General features: G+C 39.7%; 2 protein-coding genes across 2 annotated transcripts; both read right to left on the bottom strand.

Annotated features, from left to right (window-relative positions):
- Positions 1–2,421: 2,421 nt before the first annotated feature.
- Positions 2,422–5,145, bottom strand: LOC149472169 (hemoglobin subunit alpha-5-like). The gene is made up of 3 exons (XM_089691880.1): positions 4,994–5,145; positions 2,809–3,013; positions 2,422–2,632 (listed from the first exon to the last, which is right to left on the bottom strand). The coding sequence occupies exons 1-3, from the start codon at positions 5,086–5,088 to the stop codon at positions 2,504–2,506; spliced, it is 429 nt and encodes a 142-aa protein (XP_089548006.1). The 5' UTR covers positions 5,089–5,145; the 3' UTR covers positions 2,422–2,503.
- Positions 5,146–11,065: 5,920 nt separating this feature from the next.
- On the bottom strand, positions 11,066–13,795 carry LOC149472168 (hemoglobin subunit alpha-5-like). Its single transcript, XM_089691889.1, has 3 exons — positions 13,638–13,795; positions 11,453–11,657; positions 11,066–11,276 (listed from the first exon to the last, which is right to left on the bottom strand). Exons 1-3 carry the CDS (start codon positions 13,730–13,732, stop codon positions 11,148–11,150), a joined length of 429 nt encoding a protein of 142 aa, XP_089548015.1. The 5' UTR covers positions 13,733–13,795; the 3' UTR covers positions 11,066–11,147.
- Positions 13,796–22,459: the final 8,664 nt, after the last annotated feature.

Raw genomic sequence — 22,459 nt, 5'->3', positions numbered from 1 at the left:
AACTGCCCTTAATTCATCCATTGGTATATATCAGGGGTGGGCAAACTTTTTGACTTGAGGGCCGCAATGGGTTCATATATTGGACCCAGGGGCCGGACCAAGAGTAGATGAATTATGTGTATGTGTCATCCATAGTAAGTATAGTAATATTCCCCCATAGTAAGCATAGTAATTAATCCCCCATATAGTAATTCATCCCCCATATAGTAATTCATCCCCCATAGTAATTCATCCCCCATAGTAATTCATCCCCCATAGTAATTAATCCCCCATATAGTAATTCATCCCCCATAGTAATTCATCCCCCATAGTAATTCATCCCCCATAGTAATTAATCCCCCATATAGTAATTCATCCCCCATATAGTAATTCATCCCCCATAGTAATTCATCCCCCATATAGTAATTCATCCCCCATATAGTAATTCATCCCCCATAGTAATTCATCCCCCATAGTAATTCATCCCCCATATAGTAATTCATCCCCCATAGTAATTCATCCCCCATATAGTAATTCATCCCCCATATAGTAATTCATCCCCCATAGTAATTCATCCCCCATAGTAATTCATCCCCCATATAGTAATTCATCCCCCATATAGTAATTCATCCTCCATAGTAATTCATCCCCCATATAGTAATTCATCCCCCCTATAGTAATTCATCCCCCATAGTATTTCATCCCCCATATAGTAATTCATCCCCCATATAGTAATTCATCCCCCATAGTAATTCATCCCTCATATAGTAATTCATCCCCCATAGTAATTCATCCCCCATATAGTAATTCATCCCCCATATAGTAATTCATCCCCCATAGTAATTCATCCCCCATAGTAATTCATCCCCCATAGTAATTAATCCCCCATATAGTAATTCATCCCCCATAGTAATTCATCCCCCATAGTAATTCATCCCCCATAGTAATTAATCCCCCATATAGTAATTCATCCCCCATATAGTAATTCATCCCCCATAGTAATTCATCCCCCATATAGTAATTCATCCCCCATATAGTAATTCATCCCCCATAGTAATTCATCCCCCATAGTAATTCATCCCCCATATAGTAATTCATCCCCCATAGTAATTCATCCCCCATATAGTAATTCATCCCCCATATAGTAATTCATCCCCCATAGTAATTCATCCCCCATAGTAATTCATCCCCCATATAGTAATTCATCCCCCATATAGTAATTCATCCTCCATAGTAATTCATCCCCCATATAGTAATTCATCCCCCCTATAGTAATTCATCCCTCATATAGTAATTCATCCCTCATATAGTAATTTATCCCCCTATAGTAATTCATCCCCCATAGTAATTCATCCCCATAGTAATTCATCCCCCCTATAGTAATTCATTCCCCATATTAAGTCCCCAAGTCCCCCCTGTGTCAATTCACTTACCTTTGCTCCGCGCGTTCCTCTCGCCGTGTCCCGCGCCGTTCCGGTGTAGCATGAAAATCTGTCTCCTATGAGGATCTGTCCCCCTCGACGTATCTGTGCATGTGCCAGTTTCAGGCATTAGCAGCCGATCGGCGATCTCCGGCACATGCGCAGATACGTTGAGGGGGACAGATCCTCATAGGAGACAGATTTTCATGCTACACCGGAACGGCGCGGGACACGGCGAGAGGAACGCGCGGAGCAAAGGTAAGTGAATTGACACAGGGGCGGACTGTGAGAGGAGCCTAGCTCCGCGGGCCGGATTAAAAGGTCCGCCGGGCCGTATACGGCCCGCGGGACGTAGTTTGCCCATTGCTGGTATATATGCTTTAATGTGGAGGCTCTCATAGACTAGAGTTAGGACCACACTATACTGACGGACCTTGACAAGGCAATGTGGCTTCCACATATATTTGCAAGTCATTGCTCTTTGGATTCTGTCAGTAAGTAGTATCCATCATTAGAATTCTAGCAAGACAGTTATGTTAGTGGGGGCTAGTTTTTATAAGTAACAACATTTAATTTTGTCTGAATTGTACATTCTAAAGGCAGGCACATGTCAGTAGTGAGCATAATACACAATGGAATGGATTTGCTAAAGCAATATAGCATGTTCACTTTGTATATGTTCATTTTGCTTAGTAAATGAGATGAAATGATGTTTACTTCAGATATAAAGTCCTGTTTTTTTTTACCTTACACATGATTAGCTTAACCTATACTAAGACCAAAGACAGTACACTTTTGCAGAGTGAAGCTTTTATGTTCAATTGCTGGCATTGCAAATATTTAAATAATCAACCAGTTTTGCAATGATACTCTTCCACACACATTTACAAAGTAAGTTTGTGTTTTGCTCTAGTTTTTCTGTTTGTAAAGAATGTAAACTGTATGGCCCAGAGATAAACAAAAAAAAGATGATAAACTACACCAAGAAATCTGGTAAAATGGAATAACATGGACAAATGTGAACCGATCAAATTAAGTTTATTGTAAAATGTGACACAAGTTAAGTTGTTTTAGGACCAGGTATCACATCAAAATGATCCAGCTTATCTGTACCTGGAAACCAGGACAGAAGACACAGCAGAGATGAATTTGTCCCAGGCAGCGTGGGCAGGAGCATTAAACTCCTTGGGGAAGTGGACAGCCAGAGTCACCTGGATGCAGTGAGACAGCAGCTAGAAGAGAGAAAACAAAACAGTTTATTATGAATACTGGAAATCAGCTTGTTAACAACTGACTTCAACTTAGCTTTGTATTAGATATTTTACTTTCTATTATTTTCATTTATTATCTGTATCATTCTATCATCAATATTCATGAACCACTATAAAAATGCTGATTTAGAACTTACTCTGAAGTTGCCAGGGTCAACTCTCAGGTTCTGAGCATGGAGGTCACTCAGGGCAGAGAGAGCACCGTCAAGATCATTCATGTGACTGGCGGCATTTCCGATAGCATTGACAACCTTGCCACCATGCCTGCGGAGATCCTTGGAGTTATGGCTCATATCAAAATGGCTGAAGTAGGTCTTGGTCTGAGGGAAGCTGAGGAACATCCTGAAGAAAAAAGAAATAAGGCCTTTAAATGTATGAATGGCAATGTATTAAACTTATATAATAGCATAAAGTAACAATTGTATACATAAAGTACATACATTGATTAAACCCAGGACCCTGCATTCACTATACCTGGTCTCCCACAGTACACAGAACATGGAAATGAAATGATTTTAGTAAATGTAAACTGCTAAATACCTTTTCTCATCAGCAGTCAGATCAGTTTTGTGACTTCTGTCCAGCAGAGCACTGGTTACAGCTTGTAGGAGGAGTTTTCATTCTCCTCTCACAATCTTATGAGACTGCATGACCCCTGACCCTCTGTCTGGAGAGTGCTGATTGGCCCTGTGCTGATCACATGCACTATCCCAAGAAAAAAAAAATCTTTAGCAATACACACCGAACTGAGCATGTGCAACTTGCCCCCAAGGCTCTGTTCTATCAGGAGATGAGCTGGGGACAGTGGAAGAAGGGGAGGATCAGAGAAGACAGGATTAAACATCCTTTTCATACAATACAGATGATTAACACCTTAAGTTCCACTGTGAGTATAACAAGCATGCTTTACTGCATATTCAGAGTGATTTTACTCTTGTGGATTTAATAACACTTTTACAGATTTCTGTGGACCTGTTTTGCAAGGGGAAACAAGGTTTTTTATTGCATGGAATGTAATATCCTAATGTTATGGAAATTAATTAGGATCTACCTAATTGCTATTAAAATGCTAGTTTGGGCAGCATAAAATTGCATCATTCAATAATACCTTACCAACATTAAAGGAGAAGTATTGGATGGGGCAAATAATTAGCACATATTACAATCACCACAAATCAGCTGTTCTTTTTTTTCCTAACTCCTTTTGTTTTTCAACCAGGTGCACATCTTTCCAATAGCTCCCAGTAGCAGTCCATTTTCTGTTTGAAAGTTTAGAAGGGGTGGATACCACTTCTGCAATCCACCCCTCTCTCTGTCCCTCCTTCCTTGGGAGATGTGGCTGAGCTTCCTACACAAGCGCACATCCAAGCAGCAAACTAGAGTGAGCATGTTGGTCACATGGCTCTGTTTTCATGGTAATATGACATCACACAGAAAAAACAAAAGCTGCTTGGCAAGATAGTAAAGATTGTGCAGTCTAATTCACTGGTGAGACAGAAGTAGCATAGGCATGTTCGGATCTGGGGGGTTTCCCTCCTCCCCCCTCCCTTCCGTGGATACTGTGGCCGCTGAGTTACTCCTCCCATCCTGCCACTGCACACAGGACACCCATCAGAGCTCCTCCTGCACAAAGCCTGCATGTGTATAGTATTTTACAGACACAGCCTCCATCTCTACAGTGTATAGCTGCCTGCTCTGCCCTTTCAAGTTCTCAGATCAGAACGGCTGTGCTGCATAGCAGGCAGTTATCCAGTGTACAGATCCAGGCTGTATCTGTAAACACACAGTAGATACTCATACACAGCGCTTTCAGCGACTTCTCTTAACTCAAAGTCACTGAAGTGCTGCTATTGCTGCTGGATTCTGTGTGCTCAGATCAGAACAGCCTGAAAGGGAAGAGGAAGGGGTGAGATGTGAGAGGAGCAGAGAGAGCTGTGTGAACTCTCAGGAGCAGCAGAGAGCAGACATCAATCACACAGAGGGGAGGAAAGTGGGTGGATCCCCACTAGAATGGCGGCATGACACTCCAGAGAAGACAGTAGCCCCTCCCACAGGCAATTAACTCTATTTTAACAATGTGCAGTTCTCAGAGGGCTGGAAAGATTTTTAGGTATTAGCAGCTCACATACAATAGGTATAAGCTACAAAAAAAGGAAACCCATACTTCTCTTTTAATATCTGTAAATACATTTTGAACAAAAATCAGAATAAAAAAATGAAACACATAGTTCCTTTAACTAAGCACAAGAATTATGGAAAAGACTTGTAAAGGTAAATAATTCTATAACGTTACCGTAAATGATTACTAAATGTATTATTTACCTCTCCAGAGCCTCTGCTCCGATGTCCTCAGCATGGCCAGACACCTTTCCCCAAACGGACATGATGGCGGCCTTCTCAGCTTCGGAGAATGTCATGATTGGTTCAGGTTAGCACAGATGAACTGGCCAGTCCCTACAGAGTTGAGAGCTACTGCACTTTTAAAGAAAACAGATTTCAACTATGAATAATGTAAGTATCTTGCCATTGGCTACATTTTTAGTCACACTCATTCCCTTATCTTAAAAAAATAATGATGATAGGAATTCATAGCTGCTGATACAATGCAATATCTTTTTATCTCAATAAATAATTATCCACGCTCTAACATTACCTTGCCTATGCTATATATAGTATATTACCATAGCAATACCATTAATTCATATATACTGTGGTGCTATCATCTAATCAGCTTTTTACCTGAATTACCTAGACTAGTCTTATTATAATATCCTAGTGTTTAATAAAACTTAAAAATATATAATTAAATCAAATTATGATATTTGTACAATGTGATTATTTCATTAAAAATACGTAAATAAATTAATAAAATTCACTGTGCCAGTGTACAAATAAACTAAATATAAATAAATAAATAAAAAAATTTTTTTGTGTAAATTCATATAATCCAATGTGCAAATGATGCAAAGCAAACTATAAATTGTATATATATTAATTAAATATAAATAAATAAAAATAATTTAAAAATATATCAATTCATAAAGGGGAGGGGCAGTGACATCACCACGTACCGGACTGACATTACGGCGAGTACTGACAGAGTGTGATCACATTTCTGAGAGGCTGAGCATCACCGCAGCTAGTGGTTTTATTTTTATATGCGTGTTGTTTACTAATACCATGTGAGTGCATAATGGGAGCACATTAAACAGTGTTTGTTATACCTTGGATAGGGCACCATATCTTTTTATCTTCTTTCTTCCATGGGTCATATGAGGAGACCTTGAGCATTGAAGTAAGGAGAGGCTCTAGGAGGGAGAAAACCTCACATCTACACAGACTCAGAAGATAGTCTGTAGGCTCTCATCTGCATCAATATAAGCAATTTGAAAAGGAGAGTATATCACCAATATCATCTTCCTGCTGAATCCTAAAACCTTTTTTGCACATTTTTCTTTTTTTGCACATTTTTGCACATTTTTTGCTGCTGAACTTGATATACTGTATATGAATTGATATATTTTTTAATTATCTTTATTATTTTTATTTATTTATATTTCATTAATATATATACAATTTATAGTTTATTTTGCATCATTTGCACATTGGATTATATGAATTTACACAAAAAAAAATGTATTTATTTATTTAGTTATTTATTTATTTATATTTAGTTTATTTGTACACTGGCACAGTGAATTTTATTAATTTATTTACTTATTTTTAATTAAATAATTACATTGTGCAAATATCATAATTTGATTTAATTATCTTATGAGAGTGAGAAAAATTCCAGCGATCTAATATATAGATTTCTTACTCCAGTGGCTCACAAGTTCATCCCAATAATCTTTTTATCTCTCTATACAGTGCTTACAGTATGTAAAATACAGCACACAATGCATAATGATAATAGGCAAGTCTGATAACAATACGATAACCATATGTGACTGCTAAATTAGCTGAACAACAAGGCATTGCCTCAAAACGCACATCATGTTTTTCTCTAACATTTACGTTATTAGTGAAGATGTTACACTTATATTATTTGCCATCGTTTTTTAGTTCTTAGAATCCTGGGCTCATAAAGGATAATGCTCCATGTCTAAAGATAGCTCAATGTTAATTTGTATTTTGCCAAAATAGCACAAATGCACAGATGTGTGTGAGTAGGACAAAGCTTCATATATAATATCTGAAAAATGCTTTCAGTTTTTAATAAAGTGGGGCAAGGTGGGACCTGTAAGGTTTTAATACTATTTGTGTCCTTTTTTTTCCCTGTGAGACCAGGAATGTCACAGGAACAGGAGGATAAAAAAACAACAAAATAAAAAACTGCATATGCTCTAAACTTCATCCCCATTGGAGAGAGGAAAAATCTCACCGACAGAAATAAAAACTTGACAGCAGATTTAATAAAAAAATAATAGAAACAATGATAAATTATTTACAAAAATATATTAAAAAAATATAAAAGTCAATAATCAAACACAAAATCAAGGATTGAAATTATGTCAGAATGATACAATTACTCATTAGAAACATATCATTAAACACTTTTAAACTTAAACTAAACTTTTGAAAAGTATAAATTGTAATTTTGTAAGTAAGCTTTGTTTATATCTCTTCATGTCCAGCACTTTCACACAGAACCAAAGTTATGATTTTATGTGTACTTCTACCAGAACATATTGTTATGGGTTTATGTTGTAATCAAACCCATACATATGTATTTAGAAAAGATAAATGGATCAGCTTTGCATCTAAATTTCTTGTTCACACTACAAAGTGCATTATAATACATGTTACTCTGATTTACTGTGAATTTGTTGCAATGTGTTGTCATTCATTATTAATTGCACTCCAACCTACATATAGAATGCATTGCAGCACATCTGTACCAAAGAGCATTGCAATATACAGATGCAAATGCTCTGGGTAATGTGGTGCACTGGATTTTGAAGAATAAAGCAGGATCTATTTTTCATGCATTCGTGTACATTCACAGCCAATTCAAAATAGGTTGCCGAACACAACGAACCTTAATGCACAAAAAAAGAGTGAACTGCATGATGGTCTGAATAGGCCCTATACCTTAAAGTATGAGCGGGAAGACTACTTAGTCCAAGTTGTATTTTTTAAGATTTATTGCCTTGTCATTTCAAGTGTTAATGGTTACAGATTTATGAGACTAAAGCCGGCAATACACCATTAGATTTTTTACATTCACCCTGCAGGCTGAACAAAATTAAATCTAACAGACACCCCCATCCATGCTATACAGCACAGATGGGGAAATCTCTCGCTGTGGCTATGGCACTTTTACAGCCAGCATGGATGACTATCAAACTACCTGAACATGAGCTGCATGTGACTGGATGTAGATGGTATTCAGCTGACAATTTTCCTCCAGGTTCCTTCAATTTTGCAATAGAGAGATGTCGGCCAGGAGGTGTACATGGCAAGCTTTAGGATGGCTATGGAGAGACAGGTATCATCTGGGTAACAGCATACAAGAAAATATCTATCTGACTGTGTCAAGAATAAACACGCTCTTCACCTGATGCTAATATTTGCAGATTCCACATCACTCTTCAGTACAGATTACATTGCTGTGCTCCTTTTGACTATTTTCATGAACTATTTTATTTGATTTTTAACTAAGTTTTTGGCTATTATGATGATCCACTGATATTTATACTTTCTAATTCACTGACCTGCAAAACGTATACACATCAGGAAAGTCAGTATATTCAGAGTGCTTATCTGCATAATAGTTTTGGGTTGGTGGCAAACTGTTAGCAATGGTAACTTTCATATTATTTTCCTCAAGTTCAACATTTTGCAAAAATAAAACACCAGAACATATTTTACAGTACATAGACTTTCCCTGGTTGTTTCAATCACCTTAAAAAAGCTGCTGGCTTTTAAAAAACATGTATTGCACAGATATGAGGTCTATCTGGCCTAAATTATGTTGCCTAAAACATGAAAAGAGATTTTAGCAAAAAAGAATTAGTTAGTATTGATGAAGATTGCAATGACTCCTTCTCCAAGGAGTATAGAAGAACATTATATAGTTACTCTATTGAAAGCAGTGATTATATGTATTTATTAAATGTTTAATCGGGTTTCTGAATGAAGCTTGATTTTTTAACTTCTTAATAAATGAAAGAGTCCCAATCTCCAAGAGCAAGATCATCCAATACTATTGGCAAATAGCTGGGTACATATCAGGGACGGATTGACCATTTGGAAACTCGGGCACTGCCCGAGGGCCCGGGGTCAGTAGGGGGCCCCTTGAGCTTTGACCGTTTTTTATAGGAACCCCATTGGTCGGCTTTGGTGAGATATCATGGGTTTAGGCAGACCTCTGATGTTTCACCTTTGAAACAGAGAAAAGAGACTCCTCAATCTCCTTCTCTGCAGCCTCAGCATCACAGAATGAATGGACAGGAATAGCTCTGTACAGAGCTTCCCGTTCATTCAAAAACTGAATCATAGTAAACATGGTTTCTTATCTTTCAGTTATGAATAGGCAGAGTCAGTGATCGGTACATATCTCTGACTAACTTTTTCCATTCAGACAAGGAAGGGGCCGTTAAATTACATATTCTTCCCCCCTTCCCCGCTCTCCATCCTGAAACATCCCCCAGCAGCAGCCAGCAGGAGTGGGGAGTGTTGCGGGGGAGGAGTGGGGGCCAGGATGGGGAGGCAGAAGAGAGCACAGGGGCAGCAGAAGAAGCTGAATAGGAAGGGTGATGGGGGCAGAATATAGAGAAACTAATCCCTCCATTTTCATCTTGTAGCCGCTGAATGTCTGTGGGAGGGAGAGGAGGAGAAGCAGGCTTTCATGGACTGCAGAAAGAAAATGGAGTGGATCGGTTCCTCTATATGCTGCCCCACCACCCCTCCTATCCGGTTGTATAGGGGAGCCGCATGGGCCCCCTGGAGCATAGGGCCGGTTCGCAATTGTGACCTCTGCACCCCTGTAGTTACACTTCTGTGTATAGGAAGAGGAAGGGCACAAGGGAGCTGGCTTAAAAATTTTACATCTGGCCCTGATTCTGGGAGTAATTCTCAGAAGGTGCTCTTCTGTATATAGATGCTGCACAGTACCATCTCTTTTATTGTATTTGCTGGATGTAGTTATCAATTCTATTTTAGATTTTGTGGGTGCACTTTGCTCAGTAGTGTTCCTCCTATTTATAATGGTCCGTGTAGTTCTCAGTAACTGTATTTATTTTGTAATTATGGACATTGTATATCAACATCACATTGCAGTCTGTTTTGAATGCAGAGTAGGAGCAAAGGTATAGATTTGAGAACAGCTGATGGAGCTATTTATAAAGGTACCGCTATGCCCACATGCCTGTAAAATGGGAAGATTAACTTAAAATTTAATATTATTGCTCATAGTTGTAGGTATACATCTTATTACTTGTGAAAGAATTTGTTTTGTAATAAATTGCACTTTTTAATTTTGTATTCTTTCAAACATGATTTCAAAACCTCTGTTTTTAATGCAGAGGTTTTAATGCAAATTGTGTAATTTATTTTTTGTTGGCAAACTAGTAAGTGTGCTGGGCAGTTGCCATTTTTGTTTAGTTTGCTGGAATTGGTGGAGGGACATATTAGAATCTTTCAACTGCCAATATGCAGTACTGGGCTTCTGGCATGTCCTGTGTCTTTGAAGAGGAATAGGCTACCTCAAGGTATAACTGCCCTTAATTCATCCATTGGTATACATGCTTCAAAGTGGAGGCTCTCATAGACTAGAGTTAGGACCACACTATACTGACGGACCTTGACAAGCCAATGTGGCTTCCACATATATTTGCAAGTCATTGGTCTTTGGATTCTGTCAGTAAGTAGTATTCATCATTAGAATTCTAGCAAGACAGTTATGTTAGTGGGGGCTAGTTTTTATAAGTAACAACATTTAATTTTGTCTGAATTGTACATTCTAAAGGCAGGCACATGTCAGTAGTGAGCATAATACACAATGGAATGGATTTGCTAAAGCAATATAGCATGTTCACTTTGTATATGTTCATTTTGCTTAGTAAATGAGATGAAATGATGTTTACTTCAGATATAAAGTCCTGTTTTTTTTTTACCTTACACATGATTAGCTTAATCTATACTCAGACCAAAGACAGTACACTTTTGCAGAGTGAAGCTTTTATGTTCAATTGCTGACATTGCAAATATTTAAATAATCAACCAGTTTTGCAATGATACTCTTCCACACACATTTACAAAGTAAGTTTGTGTTTTGCTCTAGTTTTTGCTGTTTGTAAGGAATGTAAACTGTATGGCCCAGAGATAAACAAAAAAGACAATAAACTACACCAAGAAATCTGGTAAAATGGAATAACATGGACACATGTGAACTGATCAAATTAAGTTTATTGTAAAATGTGACACAAGTTAAGTTGTTTTAGGACCAGGTATCACATCAAAATGATCCAGCTTATCTGTACCTGGAAACCAGGACAGAAGACACAGCAGAGATGAATTTGTCCCAGGCAGCGTGGGCAGGAGCATTAAACTCCTTGGGGAAGTGGACAGCCAGAGTCACCTGGATGCAGTGAGACAGCAGCTACAAGAGAGAATACAAAACAGTTTATTATGAATACTGGAAATCAGCTTGTTAACAACTGACTTCAACTTAGCTTTGTATTAGATATTTTACTTTCTATTTTTTTCATTTTCTATCTGTATCATTCTATCACCAATATTCATGAACCACTATAAAAATGCTGATTTAGAACTTACTCTGAAGTTGCCAGGGTCAACTCTCAGGTTCTGAGCATGGAGGTCACTCAGGGCAGAGAGAGCACCGTCAAGATCATTCACGTGACTGGCGGCATTTCCGATAGCATTGACAACCTTGCCACCATGTCTGCGGAGATCCTTGGAGTTATGGCTCATATCAAAATGGCTGAAGTAGGTCTTGGTCTGAGGGAAGCTGAGGAACATCCTGAAGAAAAAAGAAATAAGGCCTTTAAATGTATGAATGGCAATGTATTAAACTTATATAATAGCATAAAGTAACAATTGTATACATAAAGTACATACATTGATTAAACCCAGGACCCTGCATTCACTATACCTGGTCTCCCACAGTACAAAGAACATGGAAATGAAATTATTTTAGTAAATGTAAACTGCTAAATACCTTTTCTCATCAGCAGTCAGATCAGTTTTCTGGCTTCTGTCCAGCAGAGCACTGGTTACAGCTAGTAGGAGAAGTTTTCATTCTCCTCTCACAATCTTATGAGACTGCATGACCCCTGACCCTCTGTCTGGAGAGTGCGGATTGGCCCTGTGCTGATCACATGCACTATCCCAAGAAAAAAAAAATCTTTAGCAATACACACCGAACTGAGCATGTGCAACTTGCCCCCAAGGCTCTGTTCTATCAGGAGATGAGCTGGGGACAGTGGAAGAAGGGGAGGATCAGAGAAGACAGGATTAAACATCCTTTTCACACAATACAGATGATTAACACCTTAAGTTCCACTGTGAGTATAACAAGCATGCTTTACTGCATATTCAGAGTGATTTTACTCTTGTGGATTTAATAACACTTTTACAGATTTCTGTGGACCTGTTTTGCAAGGGGAAACAAGGTTTTTTATTGCATGGAATGTAATATCCTAATGTTATGGAAATTAATTAGGATCTACCTAATTGCTATTAAAATGCTAGTTTGGGCAGCATAAAATTGCATCATTCAATAATACCTTACCAACATTAAAGGAGAAGTATTGGATGGGGCAAATAATTAGCAAATATTACAATCACCACAAATCAGCTGTTCTTTTTTTTCCTAACTCCTTTTGTTTTTCAACCAGGTGCACATCTTTCCAATAGCTCCCAGTAGCAGTCCATTTTCTGTTTGAAAGTTTAGAAGGGGTGGATACCACTTCTGCAATCCACCCCTCTCTCTGTCCCTCCTTCCTTGGGAGATGTGGCTGAGCTTCCTGCACAAGCGCACATCCAAGCAGCAAACTAGAGTGAGCATGTTGGTCACATGGCTCTGTTTTCATGGTAATATGACATCACACAGAAAAAACAAAAGCTGCTTGGCAAGATAGTAAAGATTGTGCAGTCTAATTCACTGGTGAGACAGAAGTAGCATAGGCATGTTCGGATCTGGGGGGTTTCCCTCCTCCCCCCTCCCTTCCGTGGATACTGTGGCCGCTGAGTTACTCCTCCCATCCTGCCACTGCACACAGGACACTCATCAGAGCTCCTCCTGCACAAAGCCTGCATGTGTATAGTATTTTACAGACACAGCCTCCATCTCTACAGTGTATAGCTGCCTGCTCTGCCCTTTCAAGTTCTCAGATCAGAACGGCTGTGCTGCATAGCAGGCAGTTATCCAGTGTACAGATCCAGGCTGTATCTGTAAACACACAGTAGATACTCATACACAGCGCTTTCAGCGACTTCTCTTAACTTAAAGTCACTGAAGTGCTGCTATTGCTGCTGGATTCTGTGTGCTCAGATCAGAACAGCCTGAAAGGGAAGAGGAAGGGGTGAGATGTGAGAGGAGCAGAGAGAGCTGTGTGAACTCTCAGGAGCAGCAGAGAGCAGACATCAATCACACAGAGGGGAGGAAAGTGGGTGGATCCCCACTAGAATGGCGGCATGACACTCCAGAGAAGACAGTAGCCCCTCCCACAGGCAATTAACTCTATTTTAACAATGTGCAGTTCTCAGAGGGTTGGAAAGATTTTTAGGTATTAGCAGCTCACATACAATAGGTATAAGCTACAAAAAAAGGAAACCCATACTTCTCTTTTAATATCTGTAAATACATTTTGAACAAAAATCTGAATAAAAAAATGAAGCACATAGTTCCTTTAACTAAGCACAAGAATTATGGAAAAGACTTGTAAAGGTATATAATTCTATAACGTTACCGTAAATGATTACTAAATGTATTATTTACCTCTCCAGAGCCTCTGCTCCGATGTCCTCAGCATGGCCAGACACCTTGCCCCAGACGGACAGGATGGCGGCCTTCTCAGCTTCGGAGAATGTCATGATTGGTTCAGGTTAGCACAGATGAACTGGTCAGTCCCTACAGAGTTGAGAGCTACTGCACTTTTAAAGAAAACAGATTTCAACTATGGATAATGTAAGTGTCTTGCCATTGGCTACATTTTTAGTCACCCATTCCCTTATCTTAAAATAATAATGATGTTAGGAATTCACAGCTGCTGATACAATGCAATATCTTTTTATCTCTCTATACAGTGCTTACAGTATGTAAAATACAGCACACAATGCATAATGATAATAGACAAGTCTGATAACAATACGATAACCATATGTGACTGCTAAATTAGCTGAACAACAAGGCATTGCCTGAAAACGCACATCATGTTTTTCTCTAACATTTAAGTTATTGATGAAGATGTTACACTTATATTATTTGCCATCGTTTTTTAGTTCTTAGAATCCTGGGCTCATAAAGGATAATGCTCCAAGTCTAAAGATAGCTCAATGTTAATTTGTATTTTGCCAAAATAGCACAAATGGACAGATGTGTATGAGTAGGACAAAGCTTCATATATAATATCTGAAAACTGAACTTTGGATAGAAATCTAGGAATTTAAAGAACACATTTAGCCCAAACATTTGCTTTCAGTTTTTAATAAAGTAGGGGAAGGTGGGACCTGTAAGGTTTTAATACTATTTGTGACTCCTTTGTGTCCTTTTTTTTTCCTGTGAAACCTGGAATGTCACAGGAACAGGAGGATAAAAAAACAACAAAATAAAAAACTGCATATGCTCTAATCTTCATCCCCATTGGAGAGAGGAAAAATCTCACCGACAGAAATAAAAACTTGACATCAGATTTAATAAAAAAATAATAGAAACAATGATAAATTATTTACAAAAATATATTAAAAAAATATAAAAGTCAATAATCAAAAACAAAATCAAGGACTGAAATTATGTCAGAATAATACAATTACTCATCAGAAACATATCATTAAACACTTTTAAACTTAAACTAAACTTTTGAAAAGTATAAATTGTAATTTTGTAAGTAAGCTTTGTTTATATCTCTTCATGTCCAGCACTTTCACAAAGAACCAAAGTTATGATTTTATATGTACTTCTACCAGAACATATTGTTATGGGTTTATGTTGTAATCAAACCCATACATATCAAAACAGAAACGATACGAGCACTGGATAAAAACCAAAAAGCGACTAGCATGAAAGGCGAACACCAGGAGCCTCCAAAATATAAATGTCAAAAGAACATGCAGCGCTAATAAAATTCAATCATACATGCATATAAATAGATGGTGCATAATAAAATGGTATTGTGAACACCAGTAGATAATAAACTGTCTAAACGTCCACAGGTTGTAATAACGATAAATAAATATCTCCAACAAGAGTGTTCTTGTGGTGCATAGTGCAAAATTTCAAGGTAAGGTGGTGAAAAAATTTGTGACTTCCGTGACCATGTTCATCCCACAGAGATGAGTGTAGATTGCACTAACCAGAAAGCGCAACAGATCCCCAAATTCTTCAAAACAACAACATAGCTACCGTACCATAGGTACACCTGAACCTATATTTCAAGTTCCCACCCATAATAGATTTGATAACCTGCGGAATATCAATAGCCCAGGAATATGAGAACACATCCCATGGGAGGTAATGGGCCCCAACAGAGGAGAGGACAATATAAACCCAATACACAATATAGATCTAGGTCACCATCTAGACATAATATGAGGATGTATTCGAGGGAATACGATGACTATCCTGAACATTATTACTACTCACAAGACAGCAACCAATATGACCAATCATATTACCGTACCCCTGCTAGAAACGCACAACACAATGTTGGCCGTTTCCAGCAAAAAGGCCAGAACCACAACAAATCACACCCTCAACAACAGAGACCCTCTAATCATACCTACAATCCAAACAATAGACATTGGAACAATAATTATAATCAAGGAAACCCGAATCAGTACCCAGAGCAGAATTACGGACATTTTTTAGGGAAAGGTCCAATAAGGAAAAGAAGTATAAGGCCAGAGGAAGACGAGGAGGTAAACGGTGCAATAGACAAGAGAAGAAAAATGTAAGAGAGGAAGGCATTTTTAATCTCAGTAAACATCCACTTACTAATGAAGAAACCAATCTTCTAAGTAAGGGGCTTAAATATGCCCCATCTGCTAAACTTAACAAGTTTAACACATTCATTGATATACACAAGTTCACCAGGAGATTGTCCCTGAAAAGATATTTTTTAAATAATCCCCCAACCCGTGATATGAGAAACACAAATCAGAATGGTATTAACCACTTGAGCCCCAGAGGATTTACCCCCCTTAATGACCAGGCCTTTTTTTGCTGTTTGGCGCTGCACTAATTCAAATGATAATTGCGCGGTCATGCAATGCTGTACCCAAACAAAATTTACGTCCTTTTCTTCACACAAATGGAGCTTTCTTTTGGTGGTATTTGATCACCTGTGCACTTTTTATTTTCTGCGCTATAAACAAAAAAAAACACGAACATTTTGAAAAAAAAAATTTTTTTCTACTTTCAGCTATAAAAAATATATCGTAAACTCAAAGTTAGTCATAAATTTAAGCCAAAATGTATTCTGCTACATGTTTTTGGTAAAAAAAATCCCAATAAGTGTATATTGATTGCTTTGTGTGAACGTTATAGCGTCTACAAACTATGGTATAGATACTGTAATTTATGCCTTTTTTTGCTATACAGCGATGCACTAATTCAAATGATAATTGCGCGGTCATGCAATGCTGTACCCAAACAAAATTTACGTCCTTTTTTTCACACAAATAGAGCTTTCTTTTGGTGGTATTTGATCACCTGTGCGCTTTTTATTTTCTGCGCTATAAACAAAAAAAACACGAAAATTTTGAAAAAAAACAATTTTTTCTACTTTCAGCTATAAAAAATATATCGTAAACTCAAAGTTAATCATAAATTTAAGCCAAAATGTATTCTGCTACATGTTTTTGGTAAAAAAAATCCCAATAAGTGTATATTGATTGCTTTGTGTGAAGGTTATAGCGTCTACAAACTATGGTATAGATACTGTAATTTATGCCTTTTTTTGCTATACAGCACTGCATTAATTCAAATGATAATTGCGCGGTCATGCAATGCTGTACCCAAACAAAATGTACGTCCTTTTTTTCACACAAATAGAGCTTTCTTTTGGTGGTATTTGATCACCTGTGCGCTTTTTATTTTCGGCGCTATAAACAAAAAAAACACGAAAATCTTGAAAAAAAACAATATTTTCTACTTTCAGCTATAAAAAATATATCGTAAACTCAAAGTTAGTCATAAATTTAAGCCAAAATGTATTCTGCTACATGTTTTTGGTAAAAAAAATCCCAATAAGTGTATATTGATTGCTTTGTGTGAACGTTATAGCGTCTACAAACTATGGTATAGATACTGTAATTTATGCCTTTTTTTGCTATACAGCACTGCACTAATTCAAATGATAATTGCGCGGTCATGCAATGCTGTACCCAATCAAAATTTACGTCCTTTTTTTCACGCAAATAGAGCTTTCTTTTGGTGGTATTTGATCACCTGTGCTCTTTTTATTTTTGGCGCTATAAACAAAAAAACACGAAAATCTTGAAAAAAAAACAATTTTTCCTACTTTCAGCTATAAAAAATATATCGTAAACTCAAAGTTAGTCATAAATTTAAGCCAAAATGTATTCTGCTACATGTTTTTGGTAAAAAAAAATCCCAATAAGTGTATATTGATTGCTTTGTGTGAACGTTATAGCGTCTACAAACTATGGTATAGATACTGTAATTTATGCCTTTTTTTGCTATACAGCGCTGCACTAATTCAAATGATAATTGCGCGGTCATGCAATGCTGTACCCAAACAAAATTTACGTCCTTTTTTTCACACAAATAGAGCTTTCTTTTGGTGGTATTTGATCACCTGTGCGCTTTTTATTTTCGGCGCTATAAACAAAAAAAACACGAAAATCTTGAAAAAAAACAATATTTTCTACTTTCAGCTATAAAAAATATATCGTAAACTCAAAGTTAGTCATAAATTTAAGCCAAAATGTATTCTGCTGCATGTTTTTGGTAAAAAAAATCCCAATAAGTGTATATTGATTGCTTTGTGTGAACGTTATAGCGTCTACAAACTATGGTATAGATACTGTAATTTGCCTTTTTTTGCTATACAGCACTGCACTAATTCAAATGATAATTGCGCGGTCATGCAATGCTGTACCCAATCGAAATTTACGTCCTTTTTTTCACACAAATAGAGCTTTCTTTTGGTGGTATTTGATCACCTGTGCGCTTTTTATTTTTGGCGCTATAAACAAAAAAACACGAAAATCTTGAAAAAAAACAATTTTTTCTACTTTCAGCTATAAAAAATATATCGTAAACTCAAAGTTAGTCATAAATTTAAGCCAAAATGTATTCTGCTACATGTTTTTGGTAAAAAAATCCCAATAAGTGTATATTGATTGCTTTGTGTGAACGTTATAGCGTCTACAAACTATGGTATAGATACTGTAATTTATGCCTTTTTTTGCTATACAGCACTGCACTAATTCAAATGATAATTGCGCGGTCATGCAATGCTGTACCCAATCGAAATTTATGTCCTTTTTTTCACACAAATAGAGCTTTCTTTTGGTGGTATTTGATCACCTGTGCGCTTTTTATTTTTGGCGCTATAAACAAAAAACCACGAAAATCTTGAAAAAAAACCAATTTTTTCTACTTTCAGCTATAAAAAATATATCGTAAACTCAAAGTTAGTCATAAATTTAAGCCAAAATGTATTCTGCTACATGTTTTTGGTAAAAAAAATCCCAATAAGTGTATATTGATTGCTTTGTGTGAAAGTTATAGCGTCTACAAACTATGGTATAGATAATTTGAAATTTACACAGCTTTTACTTTCTGACCGCCCATCACATCTCTTGAGGTGCTAAAATACCAGGATAGAACAAACACCCCCAAATGACCCCTTTTTGGAAAGCAGACACCCTAAGCTATCTGCTGAGAGACATATTGGCCCTGATTCACTATTGGGCGTGGGCGCATATTTATGGGCTTAAGCCCAATTTTCATGGGCGTCCGTCCATTTTTGACCCTGCAACCTAATTCACTATTGAGCAGAGCCCATAAGCAGACGCCCAATCTAATTCACAAAAAGACACACGCCCGGAATCAGACTCACAAAAGCAGACTTGCTAAGAAGCACGTCTAACACCATGAAAAATCACTGTAGAGACATGTTCACTTAGAAATTTGCTTTGCCAAATATCAGGACTTCACTTTAAACAATATCTGCTATTTCCAAAAAAATTAAGAATGTGTTAAAAATCGTTTTTTTCAAGGAAATCGACACAGTAAAAATCTAGACGCCCGTGCAGTGTCTTTGGCAGATAGAACTGAGCATGTGCAGAACACCTTTTAGACCTCTGCCATGGGCGTTTGCTTTTTAGCCACTGACTAATAGTGAATCTGATTGTGGATTCCTCTGACAGCCGACACTCGGTCGCGACTACTGTGTTTAATAAACAGCATTAAGCATATCTTCATGTAATCTAATTAGATTTCCTTCGTTTTAGTGATCATATTTTTGTTTCTTATCCTTTATAATTATTTCTGTTATGATTTTACCTATTTTGAAGGTCTAGATAAAATTTATTTTGAAAGCTGAATGTAAAAATAAAGGTCCGCAATAAAAAAAAAAAAAAAAAAAACAGCGTGGGTCCCCCCTCTCATCCATACCAAGCCCTTCGGGTCTGGTATGGATATTAAGGGGGAACTCCATGCTGAAATTTAAAAAAAAAACAGCGTGGGTCCCCCTCAATATCCATACCAGACCTTTATCCGAGCATGCAGCCCGGCAGGTCAGGAAAGGGGGGGGGGGACGAGCGAGCGCCCCCCCCTCCTGAACCATACCAGGCCACATGCGCTCAACATGGGGGGGGTGCTTTGGGGCAGGGGGGCTCCCCCCCCAAAGCACCTTGTCCCCATGTTGATGAGGACAAGGGCCTCTTCCCCACAACCCTGGCCGGTGGTTGTGGGGGTCTGCGGGCGGGGGGCTTATCAGAATCTGGAAGCCCCCTTTAACAAGGGGGCCCCCAGATCCCGGTCCCCCCCCCTACGTGAATGATTCTGCGGTACATGGTCCCGCAGACTCCTTCACGAAAAAACAAAGTGTGGTGTAAAAAAAACACAGTACAGGGTCTTTGACAAGTCCTTTATTAAAACAATGTCCCCCGAAGTAGATCCAACGTCAATCGCGGCGGCGGCGACCCGAAAAAAGGAAAAAAAAAAAAGGTTCCGCTCCCGTCCGAGGCTTCCAGCCTAGTGAAGAAAAGCCTAGCTGACAGTTCTTATATAGGTATGGGCGGGGCCAGCCGGGGACATCATCCCAGTGACCCGCCCCATGTCACATGCTTGCTGTTCCCGGCTGGCCCCGCCCATACCTATATAAGAACTGTCAGCTAGGCTTTTCTTCACTAGGCTGGAAGCCTCGGACGGGAGCGGAACCTTTTTTTTTTTTTTCCTTTTTTCGGGTCGCCGCCGCCGCGATTGACGTTGGATCTACTTCGGGGGACATTGTTTTAATAAAGGACTTGTCAAAGACCCTGTACTGTGTTTTTTTTACACCACACTTAGTTTTTTTGTGAAGGAGTCTGCGGGAGCATCTACCGCAGACTCCTTCACGTAGGGGGGGGGGGGGCCGGGATCTGGGGGCCCCCTTGTTAAAGGGGGCTTCCAGATTCTGATAAGTCCCCCGCCCGCAGACCCCCACAACCACCGGCCAGGGTTGTGGGGAAGAGGCCCTTGTCCTCATCAACATGGGGACAAGGTGCTTTGGGGGGGGGAGCCCCCCTGCCCCAAAGCACCCCCCCATGTTGAGGGCATGTGGCCTGGTATGGTTCAGGAGGGGGGGGCGATCGCTCGTCCCCCCCCTTTCCTGACCTGCCGGGCTGCATGCTCGGATAAGGGTCGGTATGGATATTGAGGGGGACCCACGCTGTTTTTATTTTTAATTTCAGCGTGGAGTTCCCCCTTAATATCCATACCAGATCTGAAGGGCTTGGTACAGATGGGAGGGGGGACCCCACGCCAGTTATTTAAAAAACAGTTTCTAATTCCCCGCAATACTTTGACATTCAACTGTCAGTGGGGAACTCCGCCGACAGCTGAAACATGAGCGCTGCATTGGTTTTCACTACTAAAACGCCGCATGAGTTGATAACATAACTCATGCGGGATTTTAGAAGCGACAGCCATGTGTTAATGTTTCAGCTGTCAGCGGGGTTCCCCACTGACAGCTGAATGTAAAATAATTCCCTTTATAGCATAAATAATAATAAAAAACAGCGTGGGGTCCCCCCTCCCATCTGTACCAAGCCCTTCGGATCTGGTATGGATATTAAGGGGGAACTCCACGTCGAAAATTAAAAAAAAAAACAGCGTGGGTCCCCCTCAATATCCATACCAGACCCTTTTCCGAGCATGCAGCCCGGCAGGTCAGGGAAGGGGGGGGGGGACGAGCGAGCACCCCCCTCCTCCTGAACCATACCAGGCCACATGCCCTCAACATGGGGGGATGCTTTGGGGCAGAGGGGCTCCCCCCCCCCAAAGCACCTTGTCCCCATGTTGATGAGGACAAGGGCCTCTTCCCCACAACCCTGGCCGGTGGTTGTGGGGGTCTGCGGGCGGGGGGCTTATCAGAATCTGGAAGCCCCCTTTAACAAGGGGGCCCCCAGATCCCGGCCCCCCCCCCCTACGTGAAGGAGTCTGCGGTAGATGCTCCCGCAGACTCCTTCACAAAAAAAAAAAGTGTGGTCTAAAAAAAACACAGTACAGGGTCTTTGACAAGTCCTTTATTAAAACAATGTCCCCCGAAGTAGATCCAACGTCAATCGCGGCGGCGGCGGCAGGGACCCGAAAAAAGAAAAAAAAAAAAAGGTTCCGCTCCAGTCCGAGGCTTCCAGCCTAGTGAAGAAGAGGCTAGCTGACAGTTCTTATATAGGTATGGGGCGGGGCCAGCCGGGCACATCATCCACGCCCCTTACCTATTTGAGAAATGTCACCCTGTCTCTCCACTGAGGCTAACTAGCTGAATGCAGGAGACAGTCTGACATTTCTTATATAGGTATGGGGCGGGGCCAGCCGGGAACAGCAAGCATGTGACATGGGGCGGGTCACTCAGATGATGTCCCCGGCTGGCCCCGCCCCATACCTATATAAGAACTGTCAGCTAGCCTCTTCTTCACTAGGCTGGAAGCCTCCGACGGGAGCGGAACTTTTATTTTTTTTTTCGGGTCCCTGCCGCCGCCGCGATTGACGTTGGATCTACTTCGGGGGACATTGTTTTAATAAAGGACTTGTCAAAGACCCTGTACTGTGTTTTTTTTACACCACACTTAGTTTTTTTGTGAATGAGTCTGCGGACCGTGTACCACAGAATCATTCACGTAGGGGGGGGGCCGGGATCTGGGGGCCCCCTTGTTAAAGGGGGCTTCCAGATTCTGATAAGCCCCCCGCCCGCAGACCCCCACAACCACCGGCCAGGGTTGTGGGGAAGAGGCCCTTGTCCTCATCAACATGGGGACAAGGTGCTTTGGGGGGGGGAGCCCCCCCTGCCCCAAAGCACCCCCCCCATGTTGAGGGCATGTGGCCTGGTATGGTTCAGGAGGGGGGGGGGTGCTCGCTCATCCCCCCCC

Source organism: Staurois parvus, unplaced genomic scaffold (genome assembly GCF_062004578.1).
Source record: "Staurois parvus isolate SC_StPar_1 unplaced genomic scaffold, SC_StPar_1.0 ptg000022l, whole genome shotgun sequence".
Taxonomy (NCBI): Eukaryota; Metazoa; Chordata; class Amphibia; order Anura; family Ranidae; genus Staurois; species Staurois parvus.
Note: the sequence above shows the minus strand (reverse complement) of the source record. Positions and strands in the feature narration are given on the sequence as shown.